This window comes from Salvelinus fontinalis, chromosome 2 (assembly GCF_029448725.1).
Source record: "Salvelinus fontinalis isolate EN_2023a chromosome 2, ASM2944872v1, whole genome shotgun sequence".
NCBI classification, from domain to species: domain Eukaryota; kingdom Metazoa; phylum Chordata; class Actinopteri; order Salmoniformes; family Salmonidae; genus Salvelinus; species Salvelinus fontinalis.
The window spans coordinates 62,907,375-62,929,433 of record NC_074666.1 but is presented as its reverse complement, the minus strand read 5'-3'; the positions used below and the strand labels follow the sequence as shown (position 1 = coordinate 62,929,433).

Genomic DNA, 22,059 nt, shown 5'->3' with positions numbered 1-22,059 from the left:
GGTTAGGCCACCCAAATAAAAAAATACATTTTGATTTCTTTACCCTGTAAACAGGGGTATTGTCATTCCGCCAAGTCTTTTGCAAAACGTTTCTTGGACAAAAGCAAACGGAAAGTGGTGGGACATAAATAAATACAAACAGAATCAGTGGAATGTAAACACCCCAGGCTATGGGCAAGGTTGGACAGCAATCGATGCTTTTGTTTCATTTCCTTGGCACCGTTTCCAAATGCTAATGTTTTAGCATTTGTGGCAAGATTCCCATTCAAGTCATACCGATGTTAGCATTTTTCGCATATCATGTCCAAATACTAATCCAAAAGTCTCAAATTGATTGTGAAGCAAAGTCACTGATTTGATTAGTGGATTTGAATACGGGAATGTAAGGACAGGGTGGTGCTAGTGTCCTAAAATCTGAGAATGTTCAAATTGAAAAGCAACCGGTGTCAACCTTATTTGATCAATGAAAAGGACAACACGCTTACCATTTATACAAATCTGAAGCTTTATTGAATCATGACTTAAATGGAACAGAACACAGCACTAATAGTAATATAAATCACACACTTCACTCAACAGCTAACCTAACATGTCTCAAACAGGCAATAGAAGGAAAATAGTCATTTGCGTACCTATATACAAGAATATACCCTTTTTCTTTGTACACTGAAGTAGTTAAGGCAAAAGCTTATATTGCAAAAGTTTGTTTAGCCTACAACTAAGTGTTTTAATGAGGGAAGAAACTGATTTTGGGTTCTATTCAATCAGATCCGCTTTAGAAAACAAGTGGTGTCAGAGGTCGAACTGTTTTAAAGCTGTCAAATCCACAAGTGGCTCCAAGCATTACACCTAATGCGGACTTTGCCATTGGCTGCACGGAGTCGCTCATAAAATAAATCCCATTCAGCCTTGTTTACAAGTTCGAACACTGGAACTACACCTCAATTAGGATGATAGAAATCCTAATTATTTCATTAATGATTTTTCCATTTGAATGTAATTATTTCTTTATAGCCGACACTTCCTCATTGTGAACTTTAATACCAGTGGGGCAGGTGTGGCTTTGTGACAATGACCGCAACAGCAGCTGCTCACAGATTTGACGGCGCTAACACAGTTCCACCTCTGACACCACCAAAACATCTGCTATGCAAGTGTTTGCCATCGCTGGTCTGATTGAATCTAGGCCTTAATCATGTGTATCAGAGAACCATACAGACAACATTAAGCTAAAATGGGCGGTAAACAACTAGCAACTAAAACTTCCATAGTGTAGAGGAAAATGCTAAAGTGACGGTCTTCACAGACCCACCTGTACCCGGGTTCATTTCCAGAATTAATAAAGTAGCTTAAAAAAAAAAAGACTTTTCTGTTGCTTTTCTCATTCGGATCGGGTGTGGAGCCAACCAGGAACAGGTCTAGAATGTTTTATGCATATCGAGTCCGGGTGGGAAAGCCCCAGGTCCATTTCGGAACCGGTCCAACTTTTTGGACCTGAGAAGACCTCTAGTCTGGAGGCAACTTGATCCTCCTGACCAGAAGAGCAAAGCCTGTCAGTTGCTGTCTGCGTCATCACTGATGATCCCCTGCAGATTACTCCAGTCTGTGGCTCTCTTGCGCCCCCTGCCTGCGTGACTGTCCTCTTCACTGTCTGAGCTTGAGTTGACTACACGCTTATAAGCAGAGGTTGGAGGGGAGGACTGTTGCTGCCATATGGACACCCCTCTCCGCTTTGGACGACCTGAGGTAGAACATTTAGTAGTTAATTTATCAGTTAGTAATTCCATCAATGTGAACATTCTTTGTTTTACCTTACCACTGTCTTCATAGGTGACACATTGATTTATGTTGAGTGAGTAGTTAGCAGCAGTGTTATTATAGCAGAGGTAATTTACCCTGTCCGGTAAGAGAGGCAGATAAAACAGGATTTAAAAGCCTCAGTGGTGAGACCCATTTTTGCATGGCCTATAGCATCGGATTTTATTCAGGGCATCTGCAGGTTCCATGAAGTTGAATTTAAGAGACTTAAGATCTTTAATGCCATTTTGAATACAATTTAATAAAAATTGAGGTCCGCGTGCCACACACCTGCTAATATTCCCATATGTTTAGGGATGGCTCGTGTCAAAAACTATAGCCTTTAGGCAGGTGTGCTATTTTAGCAATAAGCATTCTCCTGTAACCTAACGGATGTAATAGCATAGTGGCTTGGCTATATATGGCTGAAGTATGAGGTTGCCCATCTGCATTTGTTTAGGCTACTCCAATGGGCTAAATCATTAGCTAGATCATAAACTAAGAATTTTGGCTTCGATACCAATACCAGCTATAATGATACTCAATACCATAACGATACCACTGAAACCGAAGCCTTAAAAGTTAAATATACAGCACTGTTATAGTATAAAACAACTGGTCATCTGGAGAGCTAGGCCACTGGGTGTGCAGGCTTTTGATCCAGCACTGCTCAAACACACCCAAGTCAGCTTAACAAGGTCCGGTTGAGCAGTTGATTTGTAGAATCTGGTGTTTAGAGTAGGGCTGGAACAAAAAGTCTACATGCCCAGTAGCTCTCCTGGAGGTATTATGCTATAACATTAGAACATTAGCCTACAACCAAAAAGTACAATAAAATAATGCCCTTATTCAGTGAGCAAGAACTATACTCTGGGCTTTCCCTTATTTTTATGGAATGGTCTGCCTATCCATGTGAAAGATGCAGATGACTCGGTCTTGACCTTTAAGTCTTTACTGAAGACTCGTCTCTTCATTAGGTCTTATGATTGAGTGCAGTCTGGCCCAGGGGTGCAAAGGTGAACAGCATGTTACTGGAGTGACGAACCGCCTTTGCCGTCTCTGCCTGGCCGGCTCCCTTCTCTCCACTGGGATTCTCTGAACCTATTAAGAGGGACACGTCACTGGCTTTACGAGTGCTCTGCCATGCCGTCTCTAGGAGGGGGTGTAACGTCAGGCTTTTTTCGTTATACTCGACTTGAGTGGATTAAGTTACTGACGTGATCTTCCTGTCCTGTTTAAAGCCTCCTCAGGCTCATGCGGTGGGGGAGATCTTCGTGGGCTGAACTCAGCCTTGTCTCAAGGTAGTAACTTGGTGGTCTTGATATCACGCTAGTGGTGTGGGGGCTGTACTTTAGCAAAGTAGGGTGGGGTTATATCCTGCGTTGTTGGCCCAGGGGGCTAGGGTCATTCTGTCCTATCTGGTGTAATTGTCATAAGCGGGAAGCAAGCCTTATTACGAAAATAAAACCTTATTTCAATTTAAGCTCTGTCATAAGACTACCCACATGAACTTTGAAGGACAACTTGTCATCCAACCAAATTCCTAGGTAATTGTAGGATGCCACTTTTTCAATGGATAAGATGTGACAATGCTAACATTCTCTGGCAGAGTTCTAGCTCTGGTAAAGGTACATTTGTACATTCAAGACCATAAAAGGGAGGCCTGCAGTGACTGAAAAGCAGTCTGGAGCTTGCCAACAGCCTGAACCAGAGAAGGAGCACATGAATATATGACTGTATATAGATGTAACTTTGCTGGTTGCATCCCGTTTCCCAAATCATTAATAAAAATCGATAACACAGGAGCTAAAATGGAACACCTCTATTAATCTCAGGAAAGCTAGACTTACAATTGTCAGTATATACACATTGTTTTGTCAGAAAGATAGTTCCTAAACCAATTTACTGCCCCTTCACTGAGACCAATGTTTCCGAGTCTAGCTAGTAACAATTCATGGTCAACTGAATCAAAGGCCTTTGATAAATCCAAACAGAGCAGCATAATATTGCTTTTTATCAAGTGCATTAATGACGTCATTTGCCACGGCCATAGCTGCAGTTGTGGTGCTCTGCCCCGATCTAAAGCCAGACTGAACCCCGCTCAGTATGTTCTTTTCAATTAAGTTTAACTGAGTTCACCAGGGATTCATAGACTTTGGCCAGGATAGGGAATTTAGAGATAGGACGATAGTTATTAGTATTTGAGGGATCTCCACCCTAGAGCAGTGGGAGGACATAAGCTGATTTCCAAATGCTGGGTATGAAATTGGTTATTTAGAAACCTACACTGATTTGATAATCTTCCAGAACTTAGTAGGGTTGTTTAGGTTCTCTTTGACTGCATTTAAATAGTAACAAGTTGTCAAAAAACCTGCTCTGTATTAAAAATTAAAGGTGACTCGGTAGAGATTGCATGGTATCTCCCGGCCCAGGGTTTAGTCGCACATTACTAGAGATCAACAACAAAAACATAATATATCTCAGTTGCCCAATGTGTGAGGACTGGTGGAGCCAGCACCATTGTCAATAAAACAAACTGCTCCCTGACCTGTTCACAGGATCTCTCCCTCCCGCACCTGCTGTCTCCACCTCTGAATGCTCGGGCTATGAAAAGCCAACTGACATTTACTCCTGAGGTGCTGACATGTAGGGGCTCCCGAGTGGCGCAGCAGTCTAAGGCACTGCACCTCATTGCTAGAGGCGTCACTAAAGACCCTGGTTCGAATTCAGGCTATATCACACCCGGCCGTGATTGGGAGTCCCATAGGGCGGTGCACAATTGGCCCAGCATCATCCGGGTTAGGCCGTCATTGTAAATAAGAATTTGTTCTTAACTGACTTGGCTAGTTTAATAAAAAAAATGTTGCACCCTCTACAACCAATGTGATTATTATTTGACCCTGCTGGTCATCTACACTGAACAAAAATATAAAAATGCAACATGTAAGGTGTTGGTCCAATGTTTCTTTACGCACAAAAACACACAACACCAATTTGTTTACATCCCTGTTTGAGCATTTCTCCTTTGCAAAGATAATCCATCGACTTGACAGGTGTGGCATATCAAGAAGCTGATTAAACAGCATGACATATAATGGCGCTGTTGGGGATGGCTGCCGTTTTACGGGTTCGTGATCAACTGTGCTATTTTCACATTGTTTCAAACTTATTTTGTACATAATGTTGCTACTACTACGGTCTCTTATGACCGAAAAGAGCTTCTGGACATCAGAACAGTGATTACTAACGTCAAACTGGACAAAGATTTTTTTTCTTTATTGAGTCCGATGCGACGTATTTACTGCTTCTCCGAGACCCCGGCCCAAATCTGACCATAATTCTATCCTCCCGACTCCTGCTTACAAGCAAAAACCAAAGCAGGAAGCACCAGTGACTCACTCAATACGGAAGTAGTCAGATGACGCAGATGCTACGCTACAGGACTGTTTTGCTAGCAGTCTGGAATATGTTCCGGGATTCATCCAACATCATTAAGTATACCACCTCAGTCTCCAACAATTGCATCAACAACATTGTCCCCACAGTGACTGTACATACATATCCCTACCAGAAGCCATGGATTACAGGCAACATCCGCACAGAGCAAAAAGGCTAGAGCTAATTAATCCGAACAATCAAACAGGCAAAGTGGCAATACAGGACTAGATTGAATCCTACTACACCGGTTCTGACACTCGTCAGATGTGGCAGGACTTGCAAACTTTTACAAACTACAAAGGGAAAACCAGCTGCAAGCTGCCTAGTGACGCAACCCTACCAGACCAGCTAAATGCCTTTTACGCTCGCTTAAGGCAAGCAACATTGAAGCATGCACGAGAGCACCAGCTGTTCCGGATGACAGTGTGATCACGCCTTCCGTAGCCAATGTGAGCAAGACCTTTAAACAGGCCAACATTCACAAGGACGCGGGGCCAGACGGATAACCAGGACGTGAACTCCGAGCATGCACGGACCAACTGGCAAGTGTCTCCAACAACATTTTCAACCTCTCCCTGACCGAGTCTGTAATACCTATGGTAAATGTTTAAAGCAGACCACCATAGTCTCTGTGCCCAAGAAGGCGAAGAACCTGCCTAAATGACTCCCGCCAGTAGCCATGAAGTGTTTTGAAAGGCTGGTCATGGCTCACATCAACACCATCCTCCCGGACACCCTAGACCCACTCCAATTCCCAACAGATGACGCAATCTCAATCGCACTCCACACCTGTACAAAAGGAACACGTATGTGAGAACGCTGTTCATTGACTACAGCTCAGATTTCAACACCACAGTGCCCACAAAGCTCATCACTAAGCTACGGACCCTGGGACTAAACACCTGCCTCTGCAACTGGATCCTGGACTTCCTGACAGGATGCCCCCAGGTGTTAAGGGTAGGCAACAACATCTGCCACGCTGATCCTCAACACAGGGGCTCCGCAGGGTTGTGTGCTTAGTCCCCTCCTGTATTCCCTGTTCACCCACAACTGCGTAGCCAAGCATGACTACAACACCATCATCATTAAGTTTGCTGATGACAACGGTGGTAGGCCTGATGGGTGGTGTACCAGGACAACAACCTATCCCTCAACGTGAGCAAGACAAAGAAGCTGATCGTGAACTACAGGAAAAGGAGGGATGAACACCCCCATTCACATCGAGGAGCTGTAGTGGAACGGGTCAAGAGTTTCAAGTTCCTTGGTGTCCACATCACCAACAAACTATCATGGTTCAAACACACCAAGACATTCGTGAAGAGGGCAAGACAGCACCTTTCCCCCTCAGGAAAAAGATTTGACATGGATCCCCAGAACCTCAAAATTGTACAGCTGCACCATTGAGAGCATTTAAACATTTTTTTATTAAACTAGGCAAGTCAGTTTAGAGAAAAAAATCCTATTTACAATGACGGCCTACCACGGCCAAACCCAGACGACGCTGGGCCAATTGTACGCCACCCTATGGAACTCCCAATCATGGCCGTATGTGATACAGTTATCAAACCGGGGACTGTAGTGGCGCCTCTTGCACTGAGATGCAGTGCCTTTAGACTGCTGCGCCACTCGGGAGCCCTGACCGGTTGCATCACCGCCTGGTATGGCAACTGCTCGGCATCAGACTGCAAGGCACTAAAGAGGGTAGTGCATACGGCCCAGTACATCACTGGGGTCAAGCTTCCTGCCATCCAGTACCTATATACTAGGCTGAGTCCGAGGGAAGCACAAAAAAAATTGTCGAATACTCCAGCCACCCAGTCATAAACTGTTCTCTCTGCTTCCGCAAAGCAAGCGGTACTGGAGCGCCACGTCCAGTTCCAAAAAGCTCCTTAATAGCTTCTACCCCTAAGCCATGAGACTGCTGAACAATTAATCAAATGGCCAACCCGACTATTTACATTGACCCCCCCCACCCCTTTGTTTTCACACTGCTGCTACTTGCCGTTTATCATCTATACATAGTCACTTCACCCCTACCCACATGTACAAATTACCTCAACTAACCTCTACCCACGTATATAGCCTTGTTACGGTGTTACTTTAGTTAATTTAGTAAATATTTTCTGAACTCCATTTCTTGAACTGCATTGTTGGTTAAGGACTTGTAAGTAAGCATTTCACAGTAAGGTCTACACCTGCTGTATTTAGTGCATGTGACAAAATTTGATATGATAATTACACAGGTGCACCTCATGCTGGGAACCCTAAGACCACTAAAATATGCAGTTTTGACACAATGGCACAGATGTCTCAAGTTTAGGGGGAACGCAATTGGCATGTTACAGCAGAGATGTACACCAAAGTTGTCAGAGAATTGAATGTTCATTTCTCTACCATAATCCACCTCCAATGTGATTTTAGAGAATTCGGCAGTATGTCCAACCGGACACAAAACCGCAGACCATGTGTATGGCATCATGTGAGCGAGAAGTTTACGGATGTCAATGTTGTGAACAGAGTGCCCCATGGTGACAGTGAGGTTATGGTATGGGCAGGGATAAGATACAGACAACGAACATTATTGCATTTTATCAAAAATACCGTGACCAGATCCTGAAAAACTCCTTCCATCAGCAAAGGCATTGAAGATGAAACGTGGCTGAGTCTTTCAGCATGACAATGATCCCAAACACACCGCCCGGGCAACGAAGGAGTGGCTTCGTAAGAAGCATTTCAAGGTCCTGGAGTGGCCTAGCCAGTCTCCAGATCTCAACCCCATAGAAAATCCTCTAGAGGAGATCTGCATGGAGGAATGGGCCAAAATACCAGCAACAGTGTGTGAAAACCTTGTGAAGACTTGTGAAGACATTTGACCTCTGTCATTGCCAACAAAGGGTATATAACAAAGTATTGAGATAAACTTTTGTTATTGACCAAATACTTATTTTCCACCATAATTTGCAAATAAATTCATAAAAAATCCTACAATGTGATTTTCTGAATTTTTTTTCTCATTTTGTCTGTCATAGTTGAAGTGTACCTATGATGAAAATTACAGGCCTCTCATCTTTTTAACCTGTTGGGGATGGGGGCGCTGTTTAGACTATTTATGCTAATTTGGCTAATTTTTGAAACGGCTTCCCACAAAATCCTTGATCGTACAATATGCATATTATTATTATTATTGGATAGAAAACAGTCTATAGTTTCTATAGGAGTTAAAATTTTGTCTCTAAGTGGAACAGAGCCCATTCTACAGCAATTTCCCTGACATGGATTCAGATTTCAGAAATGTTGGCCACTCTTCTGAAGTCAGTTAAAACGGCACTGATGTTGCTATGACTATACGGACACTTCTTACGTCTTCCCCTGGATGCCTTTACGTGATGACGATTCCAATGGGGTCGATTGCGCGTTCACAGGCCCTATAAATCAAAAAACCCTGTAGCTAGCAAGTCTTTCCTTGGTGCGTAACGCGCGTGCTGGACACCGACCCGCTCCTGTTCCAAGCGTTAGTTTAGCCTGTTATATTTCTCCGGTCATCTTTTCACTCGTTATAGGAGTTAAAAACATCATAAGGTAGTTAATTTAAAGCGTTTTATAGCAATTTATATCCGTTTAGTGCGATTTTGGGACATTTATTTTTGCAACGATGTGAAAAGTTGGGCACGCTTTTCAGTTCATCCCGAACGCAGTTGACATTTCCACATGGCAAGAGGACAGCTTTCCACCAAAAGACGATTTCTCCCAAGAAAGGATCCTTTGCCCAAGATACTGATGGAAGAACAGCTCAAGGTAGGACATTTTTATTATGATAAATCGTGTTTCTGTCGAAACATTTTAGTGGCTTAGGACGCCATGTTTTATGACGTAGCTTCGCTAGGCGCAAACTGTATTGAAAAGTAAGGATAAATTAAAAAATGTTATTCCGCAATTGTATTAAGAATTAAATTGTCTATCAATCCCTGTCCACCCTATATTTTTTAGTCACGTTTATGAGTATTTATGTATAAGAGTAGATCACTGTCTAAGTGGCGCAAGGACTTTTTCTTTACCAGCTTGTCTACATTTCACATTGTCTAACCATGATTTTGGTGGCTAAATATAAACATTTGCGATCAAACTCTATATGGAATGTGTAATATGATGTTACAGGAGTGTCATCGGAAGAATTCTGAGAAGGTTAGTGAAAAAATTAATATCTTTTGGCGATGTTGACTTTTATCGCTCACTTTGGCTAGAATCAATGCTGGGCTGCTAATTGCTATGTGCTAAGCTAATATAACGATTTATTGTGTTTTCGCTGTAAGACACTTAGAAAATCTGAAATATTGTCTGTATTCACAGGATCTGTGTCTTTCGATTCGTGTATGCTGTGTATTTTTACGAAATGTTAGAAATGATGATTAGTAAGTAGGTAAACACGTTGCTCTAAGTAGTTTTTCTATTCCATTTGTGACGGTGGGTGCAATTGTAAACTATGATATCTACCTGAAATATGCACTTTTTTCTAACAAAACCTATCCCATACCATAAATATGTTATCAGACTGTCATCTGATGAGTTTTTTTGTTGGTTAGGGGCTATAAATATCTTAGTTTAGCCGAATTGGTGATGGCTACTGGTGTTGGTGGACAAATAAAAGATGGTGGATTATGCTAATGTGTTTTTAGGTAATAGATGTACATCTTTACATATTGTGTCTTCCCTGTAAAACATTTTAAAAATCGGAAATGTTGACTGGATTCACAAGATCTGTGTCTTTCATTAGCTGTATTGGACTTTAATGTGTGAAAGTTAAATATTTAAAAAATATATTTTTTTTGAATTTCGCGGCACTGGTTTTTCAGTGGGGGGGGTGGGGGGGGGGGGGGGGGGGTGTGCCGCTAGCGCCACGCTGATCCTAGACAGGTTTTAAGTGGGAGAACTTGCACAATTGGTGGCTGACTAAATACTTTTTTGCCCCACTGTATTTGCACAGGATTAGTTATTCCAGAGGACGAATCGGACGGGATTCGTTTTTTCCCCAAACTGCCCCCTGTAATTGTCAATTTCCCCCCAATAAATTGACAGTTATGACAGAAGCCTGAAGGTTTCTATTCTATGTGGGAAGATACATTATTTCAACATGTCAAGGTGATAGGGCCACACTGATAACTCGAGCTTGATTCCCAAGTTTCTAAACCATCTTTCCTATAGTGTCACTATATTCATATATAGCTTATGCGCAGAACTTTGTTCAATTTATCGAATCACGTATTGTTTTCCTTGCGCAAAATCCGAGCAACACCTGTCAAAGAATAAGTCTGAACACTCAGACTTGCATGGTGACACTAAATAGGCCATAACCCAACTCAAAATCATGCAAGCAAAAATGATCACTGATGAAACACTATACCGGTCACAAAGACAACACACAATTGTATATTTAGGCACGCTCACTACATTATTTGCTCGACTGAACACGCAGACTTACATGGTGACACTAAATAGGCCAATTGGGGCCTATTAGTCAGTCTTTCTTTCGGTCATGTGCACCGGGTGTAAATGCTGGTACGTTAACAGTTATGGCGGTAGTATTTACAACATTAACTAGAGTTGCAACTCTCCTTTTACTCTGTGTGCAAAGGGGGAGCGGGAGTGCGAGAGAAGCGAAATAGGGGCAGATACGTTCATTACAGGAAGCAGGTTAATGCACCTTACTGTTGACAAAATAATGGTTTAAGAACCCCCAAAAAATCTGCAGGAACGTTGTGTAGCCTTACCACCGACGTAAGCAAAATGTATTTGGTAAGAGGACAACTCTAGTTAATGTCGTGGTCTATCAAATTGTATAGGCTACCTTGACCTCTTCTCTCTCCCCCCTCTGGCAATGGCCAGACTCGCGCACACACACATTATGTGCACACACAGAAGTGCACATGTGGAGGGCTCTCCATCTTGAAAGTGCACCTCAAGTATTATTTGATGTTGATGATGCAAGAATTAAGCAGCAGCACAATATAACAGAAACAATGTAGTCGTCTCCATCGCATGTTAAGACCTTTGAAAACTAAATTGATGACATTAAGCCTTAAATTCATTTCAGATTTTTAAAGGCTTGAAGACTAAGGACCCTCAGACACCCTGTTTATTGCTACTTTAGGTTAAAAAAAAATACAACCAGTCTAACTTGATCTACTTTCTTCATTTGATCTACATTTCGATTTCAGATCTACAGTTTGTGCTTCAACACGTATTCCCTGTACCTAAAGTTGAAACAAAGACGGAGAAGATTGGATAAGATTATGAAAGCAATAGAACCGAAAAACATCTACCTAGCCAATCAGAGTGCATGGTCAGGGGTATGCAATCAGCTAAGATCTAGAAGCGAGCAGTTGATTAAGGAGTGGGCGAAAATGTCACCTTGTGTAGTTATGATGTTGCCGACATCTAGGTCTGCCAACTCCTGAGCCTCCTCTCTCTTAAGTCTGGCTTTCTTACACTTCTCTATAGAAGGCTGGCCTGAGGGGGAGAGACAGAAGCCATTAGTTCCCAGCAAGTTTCTCACTGTCCAGCAATGCCACCATGGCTCACTCCACCTCACAGATATCAGCCCTGTTTATACCTGGTCCTTTGTACTAATCTTGTCCACATTCTGATTGTGACCAATTTTTTTATATAGGTATAGATGATTAAAATACGCATTGTGATCTGATGGTGATTAGGAAGATCTGATCACATTCAGAGGTAGTCAGGCACGCATCGTGTCTGGATATACTTACAAGTGTAGACGCATCTGGACAGTGAAGCCATTTAAATCATCGTCATCTCACCCTCAAATCATTGACAGGTGGCAACATTGACTTATGACATCAATAAGAGTCTTTAAATACATTTAATAATATTAAAACAATTATGCATAAAGGCAGGGTCCTGGAAATCTGGTAACAATGCGGCACAGTGGACGGATAGACATTTTTATACCATGTGTATGTCAAAATGTGTGCACAATCAAAATGTTGACAAGATCAGGACAAAGGACACATATTAGCACTAGGTATAAACAGGACTTTAAAAGCATCACATAGGTGTAAACAATATAGTGGATTCGCCCTTTAACCAAAAAAAGGCTACATGGAACTATTGCGTACAACCTATCCAGTCCATTGAAATATTTTCAATTTGGTGGAGTAAGCGAGGGCATACAGACCAAGAGAGAATTCGAATTCATTGCCCCTGCCTCCCCAATTACCTTCGACACCCAGTTCTTCAAGCTCCCTCTTCAGCACAGCCACCTTTGACTTGATGGAGCAGCAGCCATCCAGGAGCTTCTTGTAGTTCCGTCTCACACCACAGAGGGCGATGTAACGCTTCAGCCTGGCTACCGCCGTGTTGTCCTTCATGTTACATGGATGGAGCACATTTTTCCAGGATTAGCCTAGGCGCTGACTACACCACTTAGCCCTGACTACACCACTCGCCTTTGCAAAATAAATGTAGGAAAATATTTTTAAAATGTTTTTCTCCCCACACTGCTCGGGCGCGCCAACGAGCGTCTGCGTTGCCAAGGGCTAAAATAGAAGTAATTTCTATTTCTGACGCAGATCGCGCTGCAAGTACTGCCTCTCCCATCTCCTCATTGGTTTATAGAAGCAGGTACCCACGTGCCATCTCATTGGTTATACCCACGTAGGTGATTGAAAGACGAACTGTTTTGCCGGTTGTTGTGGTAATACTATCAAAGAGTCGATGCCAATCACCATATAAGTTCAAAGATGAAAATGCCTAGGAGGAGGAGAGATGGCTAGAAACGATTCTGTTGACCGTTTTGTGTGGATTAATTGTCTGAGTAGAGGACCTTGTGCATTTCAGGTAAAATAACAACTCAATGTTTATATCCCAGGACAAATTAGCTAGCAACAGCAAGCTAAATTGCCATACAAGTTTAATGCTTTTCGACCTGACCCCAAATTAATGTCGTTGGTTCCCAAATTAATGTCATTGGTTCAGAGTTTGTTTTGATATTTTAACCTGCGTGTCATGATCGCGTTTGGTGTAGGGGGACAAAATAAATTTACGCACGATGGCACATGCGCGCAGCCAGTTTGGGTTCCATGTAAGGCCGACTCCAGAAAGAGCCCCTTGCCTCTACACTTTATATTGCCTGGAAACCAGACATAAAATTGTATAGAATTCTACGTCAGGCAGAAATAAGCATTTGAGTCAGGAAAGTTTCCTCTTACAACCTCTACAAACCAGAATGTTGAATAAAAGTATATTTTAACATACTTTACCAGTTGTCCATGCAGTTGGTCCTTTTGGTGGTAGGGAATGCGAGACAATATATCCACAGGAAAGTATAATTACATCAACGTTAAAATTACATTTTATTAAACATTCTGGCTTGTAGAGGTCAGGATGGGAAACTTTCCTGATTCAAAACGCTAACATCTGCCCAACTTAGAATTCTATGCAATTCAACGTTGGGTTTCCAGGCAACACTTTGTATAATCAGAAGGGATTTGGTGACGCATGGGCAATATTGCACTAACTCCACCTTGCCTTTGGCTTGTAATTTCACTATACTGCGTATTATATTCATCCAATACCTTCAGAACTACTTATTTGTATTTGAACCAGGTCTGAACCACGTACATTGCGAATGTGAAAATGTGTTGGCAACTACCTGTGCCTACTGTGTGCTTGAGTTGGCATAGAAGCCGCTGGCCTCACCTTTCCACCTTTGGATCCACTCTCACTGTCCTCGCCCTTTATTGGCCGCTTTGCCACAGACTTCCTCTTTTTCACTTGTTCTGGCCTGACCTCACTTTCCTGTTCATCCTCCAATGATGGGAGGGATGAGCCAGAGTCAGAGTCTTGGGCTGGCTCATCCTTCGTCTTAGCCATCACTTCTTCGGTTTCATCTGAGAAAGAAGAAAAATTACTTTAGGGAGGGGGAAATACTTGAACACTTGTCAATAGGGCTACGTAATGGTATCTTATCCCTGGATTTTTCACTATGTTTGGGCCTTTACGCATGCTCATGAACACACTAACTTGATAACTCACCCTCTCCCCCGCTGGCTTCCTCTGAAGATGCACTGTCATTCTTTTCTCCCTCACTCTCTGACCTGGAGTCGTTGTCATTTCTTTGTATTTTGACCCTTTTCTGCTCCATTACTTCAGCCTCTCCAATGTGCTCCGAGTCACTCCCAACAACCTGCACTATTTCTCTTCTCTGCAATGGTTTTCCCTTTTCCTCATTTCCACTCTCCCTCCCTCGGTTCCTTTTCAAACACTTGCTCTGCACTTTCACGTCCACATTTTCTTCTCTTTTTTTATCCTCTTCATTGTCACTTTCTGAATTGACTTTGTCCTTTTCCTGTTTGCGGGTTTCATCTCGTTTCTTCTTTTTGTTCTCCTCAAAATCTTCTTCCTCGACTTCAGAGTCATGTTTTCTCTTCCTCCGATTCACCGGTTTGATCTCAACATCACTTTCTGAGCTAATTTCCGTCTTCCCACCATTGTGTACTCCTTTGTGTCGCCCTTTGTTTTTCTTGGTGCCAATTTGGGAAACTTGCTCAACTTGCTCATCCCTTCCCATGTCCTTCCCCTCCTCTTCTTCCGCTATCTGCCTTTCTCCATTTCCCACTCTCTCGATTCCAGAATCTGGGGAATCTTAAAATAGTTCAAGAAAATAAAATGGCCAAATTAGATTGAGAAAATATTGCTTAAAATACAGTGGCTATCACAGATATGGTAAGTCTTAATTCTTTAAAACAAATCATGGGATGAGTCTCAACTTCATAATATGCATGGTTCACACAAATCTGAATAAATGTGTCTCAAGTTAATATTTGACCAGCAATATGAACCGCAGCACACACCATGTGGGCTTTCACTATGACAAAGGGCAACATTTTCCTTGCACCGCTATAATTAAAAACTTCAATAGATGGGACTGCACATAATAAGTTGAGCTGTGGACAAGTTGCAACACACTTGAACTCAAGTTATTGGATAATATACCTTTTCAGACATTTTAAAACAAAAAGTTTAATATAAATGAATAAATAGTACGGCAGACAGTATTATTTTTTAACAGTTCTGTGCCGTTTTAAGTGAGGAGATTTTTACCCAAGAGCCACTACTATTGGAAATTACCTGATTGGGCCGACTGAAGCCGAGCTCTCGTTGCCTTGGATTTATCTGCTTTGGTCCTGCCTCCTTTCTTGGTTTTCTCCTCCTCACCCCTCTTCCGTTTGTTGTGGAGAGGCATTGGGGTAACGTCAACAATGGCTTCATTGTCACTGCTGTCACTGTCCTGAGAGAGGGGCAGAGGTCCCAGGTCAGATTATAATCGAAACCAGCTCAAATCGAGATAAATGCAACAGCTCGGGACTGTCGTGACAGCATGCACCTACCAGGAGTGTAATGTAATTTAATTGGGACTGGAAAACTGTAGTGAGTTCTCATCCAAAATAAACTAAACAAAAATATAAAAACGCAACAATTAAAGATTTTACTGAGTTACTGTTCATAAGGAAATCAGTCAATTGAAATGCAGAGCATTCAGACAGTCAGACCACTTGACTTTTCACAGTTACGTTACAGCCTTATTAAAAAATGGATTTAAAAAATGTTCCCTCAATCTACACACAATTCCCCATAATGAAAAGGCAAAACCAGGTTTAGACATTTTATTTACATAAGTATTCAGACCCTTTGCTATGAGACTAGAAATTGAGCTTAGATGCATCCTGTTTTCATTGATCATCCTTGATGTTTCTACAACTTGATTGGAGTCCACCTATGGTCCAATTCATTGGACATGATTTGGAAAGGCACACACCCCGTCTATATAAAGGTCCCATAGATGACAGTGCACAAACCAAGCCTCGAGGTCGAAGGAATTGTCCATAGAGCTCCGAGACAGCATTGTGTTGAGGCACAGATCTGGGCAAGGGTACAAAAAAATGTCTGCTGCATTGAAGGTCTCCAAAAACAGTGGCCTCCATCATTCTTAAATTGAAGAAGTTTAGAACTACCAAGACTCTTCTTAGAGCTGGCTGCCCGGCCAAACTGAGCAATCGGGGGAGAAGAGCCTTGGTCAGGGAAGAGACCAAGAACCCAATGGTCACTATGACAAAGCTCCAGAGTTCCTCTGTAGAGATGTGAGAACCTTCCAGAAGGACAACCATCTCTGAAAAACCCCACCAGTCAGGCCTTTATGGTAGAGTGGCCAGACGGAAGCCACTCCTCAGTAAAAAGCACATGACAGCCCACTTGGAGTTTGCTAAAAGGCACCCAAAGACTCTCAGACCATGAGAAACAAGGTTCTCTGGTCTGATGAAACCAAGATGGCCTAAGGCCTGAATGCCAAGTGTCACGTCTGGAGGAAACATGGTGAAGCATGGTGGTGGCAGTATCATGCTGTGGGGATTTTTTTCAGTGGCTAGTCAGGATCGAGGGAAAGATGAACGGAGCAAAGTACAGAGAGATCCTTGATGAAAACCTGCTCCAGAACGCTCAGGACAAGACTGGGGCGAAGGTTCACCTTCCAACAGGACAATGACCCTAAGCACACAGCCAAGACAAGTCTATGAATGGCCATGAGTGGCCCAGCCAGAGCCCGGACTTGAACATATCGGGAGAAACCTGACAGGGCTTGAGAGGATCTGCAGAGAAGGGAAGAAACTCCAAATACAAGTGTGTCAAGCTTGTACTGTCATACCCAAGAAAACTTGATGCTGTAATTGCTGCCAAAGGCGAAGTACTGAGTAAAGGGTTTGAATGCTAAAGTAAATGTGAGTTTCTTTAAAATAAATGTGCAAATATTTCTAAAAACCTGTTTTTGCTTTGTCAATATGGGGTTCTGTGTGTAGATTGAGGGGGGGGGGGGGGAATGCAATACATTTTAGAATAAGGCTGTAACGTAACAAATTGTGGAACAAGTCAAGGGGAATACTTTCCGAATGCACTGTAAATTCATTAGGCCCTAATCTATGGATTTCACATGGCTGGGAATACAGATATGCATCTGTTAGTCACAGATACCCTACACATTTTAAAAATACAAATAGTTAGGTGCATGGATCAGAAAACCAGTCAGTATCTGGTGTGATCACCATTTTCCTCATGCAGCGCGACATCTTTGCATAGAGTTGATCAGGCTGTCGATTGTGGCCTGTGGAATGTCGTCCCACTCATCTTCATTGGCTGTGTGAAGTTGCTGGATATTGGCGGGAACTGGAACACGCTGTCGTACACGTCGATCCAGAGCACCCCAAACATGCTCCACGGGTGACATGTCTGGTGAGTATGCAGGCCATGGAAGAACTGGAACAGTTTCAGCGTCCAGAAATTGTGTACAGATCCTTGCGACATGGTTGCATATTATCGTGCTGAAACATGAAGTGATGGAGGCGGATGCATGGCAAGACAATGCATTAAAATTGCCATTGATAAAATGCAATTCTGTTTGTTGTCCATAGTTTATGTCTGCCCATACCATAACACCACCATGGAGCACTCGGTTGACAACATTGACATCAGCAAACCAAACAGCACGGTAAAAACGCTGTCTGCCATCTGCCCGGTACAGTTGAAACCGGTATTCATCCGTGAAGAGCACACTTCGCCAGAGTGCCAATGGCCATCGAAGGTGAGCCTTTGCCCACTGAAGTCAGTTACGACAACAAACTGCATGGTCTGCGGCTGTGAGGCCGGTTGGACGTACTGCCAAATTCTCCAAAACGACTTGAGGCAGCTTATGGCAGAGAAACTAATGTTAAATTCTCTAGCAACAGCTCTGGTGGACCTTCCTGCAGTCAGCATGCCAATTGCACGCTCCCTCAAATCAGACATTTGTGGCATTGTGTTGAGACATAACCACACATTTTAGAGTGCCCTTTAATTGCCCCCAGCACAAGGTACACCTGTGTAATGCTCATGCTGTTTAATTCATTTCTTGATATGCCACACCTGTCAGGTGGAAGGATTATCTTATCAAAGGAGAAATGCTCACTAACAGGAATGTAAACAAATTTGTGCACAAAATTTAAGAGAAATACGCTTCTTGTGCGCCTGGAAAATTTCAGGGATCTTTTATTTCAGCTCATGAAACATGGGACCAACACTTCACATGTTGCGTTTATAATTTTTGTTCAGTGCATTTAAGAACGAGATGTACTTTCAAATTATTCCTTCCACACTCCTGACCACCCAAGGACTGTAGCGGTCATTCACCTTATCACTTCAGATCTGTGTGTCCTCAATGGAGAAAGGAAATATTTTATCAAAAATTATGGGGCATCAAACTGTGAAAGACTGTAGGACAGCAGCTCTGGGTCAAATACATTTCAAAATCTTTACTTACAAATACATACAGACATAGGCTACATGTGAAAGTACCTGCAATCTGCTTGGTTTAAGTTGAGGGTTTGCACTTTTGAGACTGTTCCATGGTACTGGGCAAACTAAATTGAGTTTAATTCAAGTACTTACCTATTTGATCCAGGTCTGAGGGAGATATATTGATTGACAAAATCATATCTACTCACGAACGTCTTTACCTGCATCCTCATCAGTTCCTCCTCTACCACTCTCTTCATCAACTGTCTGTCCTCCTGGTTTAGTGAGTCCCGGCCAACACATGCCAAATACCGCCCTCTTAAGATGCCAAGAGTCAAAGTGCTAGGAGACAGAGTAAGGGGAAAAAAAAAGAAAATGAAATACATACATTTTCAATGAAACAGAGAATGGAAACTGACAGTATGACGAGACGGTATATTCTTTGGAATGTTTCAAGAAAAATCTTCCCCAAAACGAATATGACAGAGTGCTGGGGAAATCTTCAAGGGATGTAGTATTTAATGATATATTTCATTTCCTGAGAGAGACAAGATTATTGGGTAGGGTTTAGACCGGGGTAGGCCGCCATTGTAAATACGAATTTGTTAACTGATTTACCTAGTTAAATAAAAAAAACAATGCACCTTAACCTTAAAGTTGGTTGCCAACCACTATATAAAATCCACAAAGGACAACTTTCTTCACAAGAGCTCTGCCCCGCAAAGTATGAATGCTCTGACTTCTGCAGAGTGACTTTTTTAATTTAAGTCAGTTAAGAACATATTATTATTTACAATGAGGGCCTACCCCCGCCAAACCCAGACAGCGCTGGGCCAATTGTGCGCAGCCCTATGGGACTCCCAATCACGGCCGGATCTGACACAGCCTGGATTCGAACCAGGGACTGTAGTGACGCCTCTGACACTGAGATGAGGTGCTTAGACCACTGCGCCCTTCGGGAACCTCAATACAGACGTCTGAATGACCATGCATCGTCTTTTATGAAACGAGTCGTTCGTTTAAAAAAAAACGACTTTCCAGTCAGTAAAGAGTCGTTCAAAAATTACGAATAGTTCGCGAACTGCATCAATAAACGATGTGTTTATGGGTATTGTGAACGAGGCATTCGAGTGGTCTGAGGCAATCGGTAATTAATGAGCGTTTAAGTGCAACTTTAGATGGTTTAGGGAAACAGCTCGAGATTTAACTATGGTTCTAATTATGAACTTAGCTTCTGGGAAACCGGGCCCTATGCGTTAGAGCAGACACGACATACAGGGGAACATACAAGCCAACCACGCAAGAGCGGTTACGGTATGTTAAACCTTTGCCACAAGCTAGCAGGAATTTCCATGCATGATTTGACTTCATCTAAAGAAACTGCAAAAGGGAGTTTACCTTAGGTCAGGACAATCACGGAGTTGTCCAGAAACGAACCTCCGAATCTGTGTTTCCTCCGCTGACACCATTTATTAGCTAGATAAAACGTTGCTGCTTGCTTTTTTCCCTCCAGATTTGGCACATTGCGTAAGCGTAATGACGCAACTAGCTACGTGTTTCTTGCTGTTTGTGTCGTCTGGTGGATTTCAAGACAACAGAACTTTTGCACAACGTAGCAACGCCCACTTCCTACCCTATACATAGCTTCCGGTCAGCCTGAGTGTAGCCATACTAGTCTCGAAGTCGCTCGTTTTATCATTACATCAGTATATTAATATAATAATTTCTATAGCTTTTATTTTTTATTTTTATCATTTGTGTTTTAAATTCTGTTTATCCGTTCAGTTAGTGATTTTTGTAATTCGATTCTCTTTAGCTAGCAAACGTTAGCTACCAGTACCGAGCTAACGTTAGTGCTAATAACGTTAACGTTATTAGTTGGTGCGGCATCTTTATTGAAAGTTAGGAAATTAAGATTTCATTGAACCTTCTAGTGGGCTTTGACGTCTGAAGGGAGCAATACCTTCGCTGTAGAATAACTACCATGTCCAAGAGATCCTCATGTCACCGATGGGAAGCATCTGGGCTGTGGCTTGCCTTTTCACAAAACTCCCAGTTTTGGGCCTCTTGTGAAGGCATGGGCCAAGGAACAATGAGCTACTACTGCAATGCATCTTAACTTTTTTTGCTGTGACCATCCATTGTCTTACACCCTGTAGTCCATTTGTTAATTAACACCTCTGCTTATACTCTGAACAAAATGTTATAAAGAGTTTTTATTTACATGGACAAGAGGACATTAACATGTAACTGAATTATTTTTAATTAATTAATTTCAGAGATTGGTTTGTTTGTTTCTCTTTCTTTCATTGAAAGATAAAGGAGCATCTCCCTTGCTTATTTAGTCTTTCCTGCCTAAGAACTTTTGCATGTACACGTTAGTACCAGTCACCCTTCTCTCCCCAAAAAATGTTCACCTTTATTTAACCAGGTAGGCAAGTTGAGAACAAGTTCTCATTTACAATTGCGACCTGGCCAAGATAAAGCAAAGCAGTTCGACACATACAACAACACAGTTACACATGGAGTAAAACAAACATACAGTCAATAATACAGTAGAAAAATAAGTCTATACAATGTGAGCAAGTGAGGTAAGGGCAAAGTAAATACAATATAGCAAGTATAACACTGGAATGGTTGATTTGCAGTGGAAGAATGTGCAAAGTAGAGATAATGTGGTGCAAAGGAGCAAAATAAATAAATACAGTAGGGAAAATGTAGTTTGGGCTAAATTATAGATGGGCTATGTACAGGTGCAGTGAGCTGCTCTGACAGCTGGTGCTTAAAGCTAGTGAGGGAGATAAGTGTTTCAAGTTTCAGAGATTTTTGTAGTTCGTTCCAGTCATTGGCAGGAGAGAACTGGAAGGAGAGGCGGCCAAAGGAAGAACTGGCTTTGGTGGTGACCAGTGAGATATACCTGCTGGAGCGCGTGCTACAGGTGGGTGCTGCTATGGTGACCAGCGAGCTGAGACAAGGGGGGACTTTACCTAGCAGGGTCTTGTAGATGACCTGGAGTCAGTGGGTTTGGCGACGAGTATGAAGCGAGGGCCAGCCAACGAGAGCGTACAGGTCGCAGTGGTGGGTAGTATATGGGGCTTTGGTGACAAAACGGATGGCACTGTGATAGACTGCATCCAATTTATTGAGTAGGGTATTGGAGGCTATTTTGTAAATGACATCACCGAAGTCGAGGATTGGTAGGATGGTCAGTTTTACGAGGGTATGTTTGGCAGCATGAGTGAAGGATGCTTTGTTGCGGAATATGAAGCCAATTCTAGATTTAACTTTGGATTGGAGATGTTTGATGTGAGTCTGGAAGGAGAGTTTACAGTCTAACCAGACACCTAGGTATTTGTAGTTGTCCAAATATTCTAAGTCAGAGCCGTCCAGAGTAGGGATGTTGGACAGGCGGGCAGGTGCAGGCAGCGATCGGTTGAACAGTTTTACTTGTATTTAAGATCAATTGGAGGCCACGGAAGGAGAGTTGTA

At 42.5% G+C, this 22,059-nt stretch overlaps 1 protein-coding gene across 3 annotated transcripts; it reads right to left on the bottom strand.

Moving 5' to 3' along the window:
• Positions 1-487: 487 nt before the first annotated feature.
• Positions 488-20,131, bottom strand: hirip3 (HIRA interacting protein 3). 3 transcript variants are annotated; one of them, XM_055881406.1, is made up of 8 exons: positions 19,969-20,131; positions 18,780-18,912; positions 15,382-15,541; positions 14,287-14,895; positions 13,951-14,141; positions 12,470-12,614; positions 11,641-11,739; positions 488-1,741 (listed from the first exon to the last, which is right to left on the bottom strand). In XM_055881406.1, exons 1-8 carry the CDS (start codon positions 20,037-20,039, stop codon positions 1,554-1,556), a joined length of 1,596 nt encoding a protein of 531 aa, XP_055737381.1. In that variant the 5' UTR covers positions 20,040-20,131; the 3' UTR covers positions 488-1,553. The 3 variants fall into 3 exon arrangements, with proteins under 3 accessions (XP_055737381.1, XP_055737390.1, XP_055737398.1); XM_055881415.1 differs by having other exon boundaries at positions 18,792-18,912; positions 19,969-20,129; XM_055881423.1 differs by lacking the exon at positions 19,969-20,131 and having other exon boundaries at positions 15,382-15,536; positions 18,792-18,881.
• Between the last annotated feature and the right edge of the window lie 1,928 nt (positions 20,132-22,059).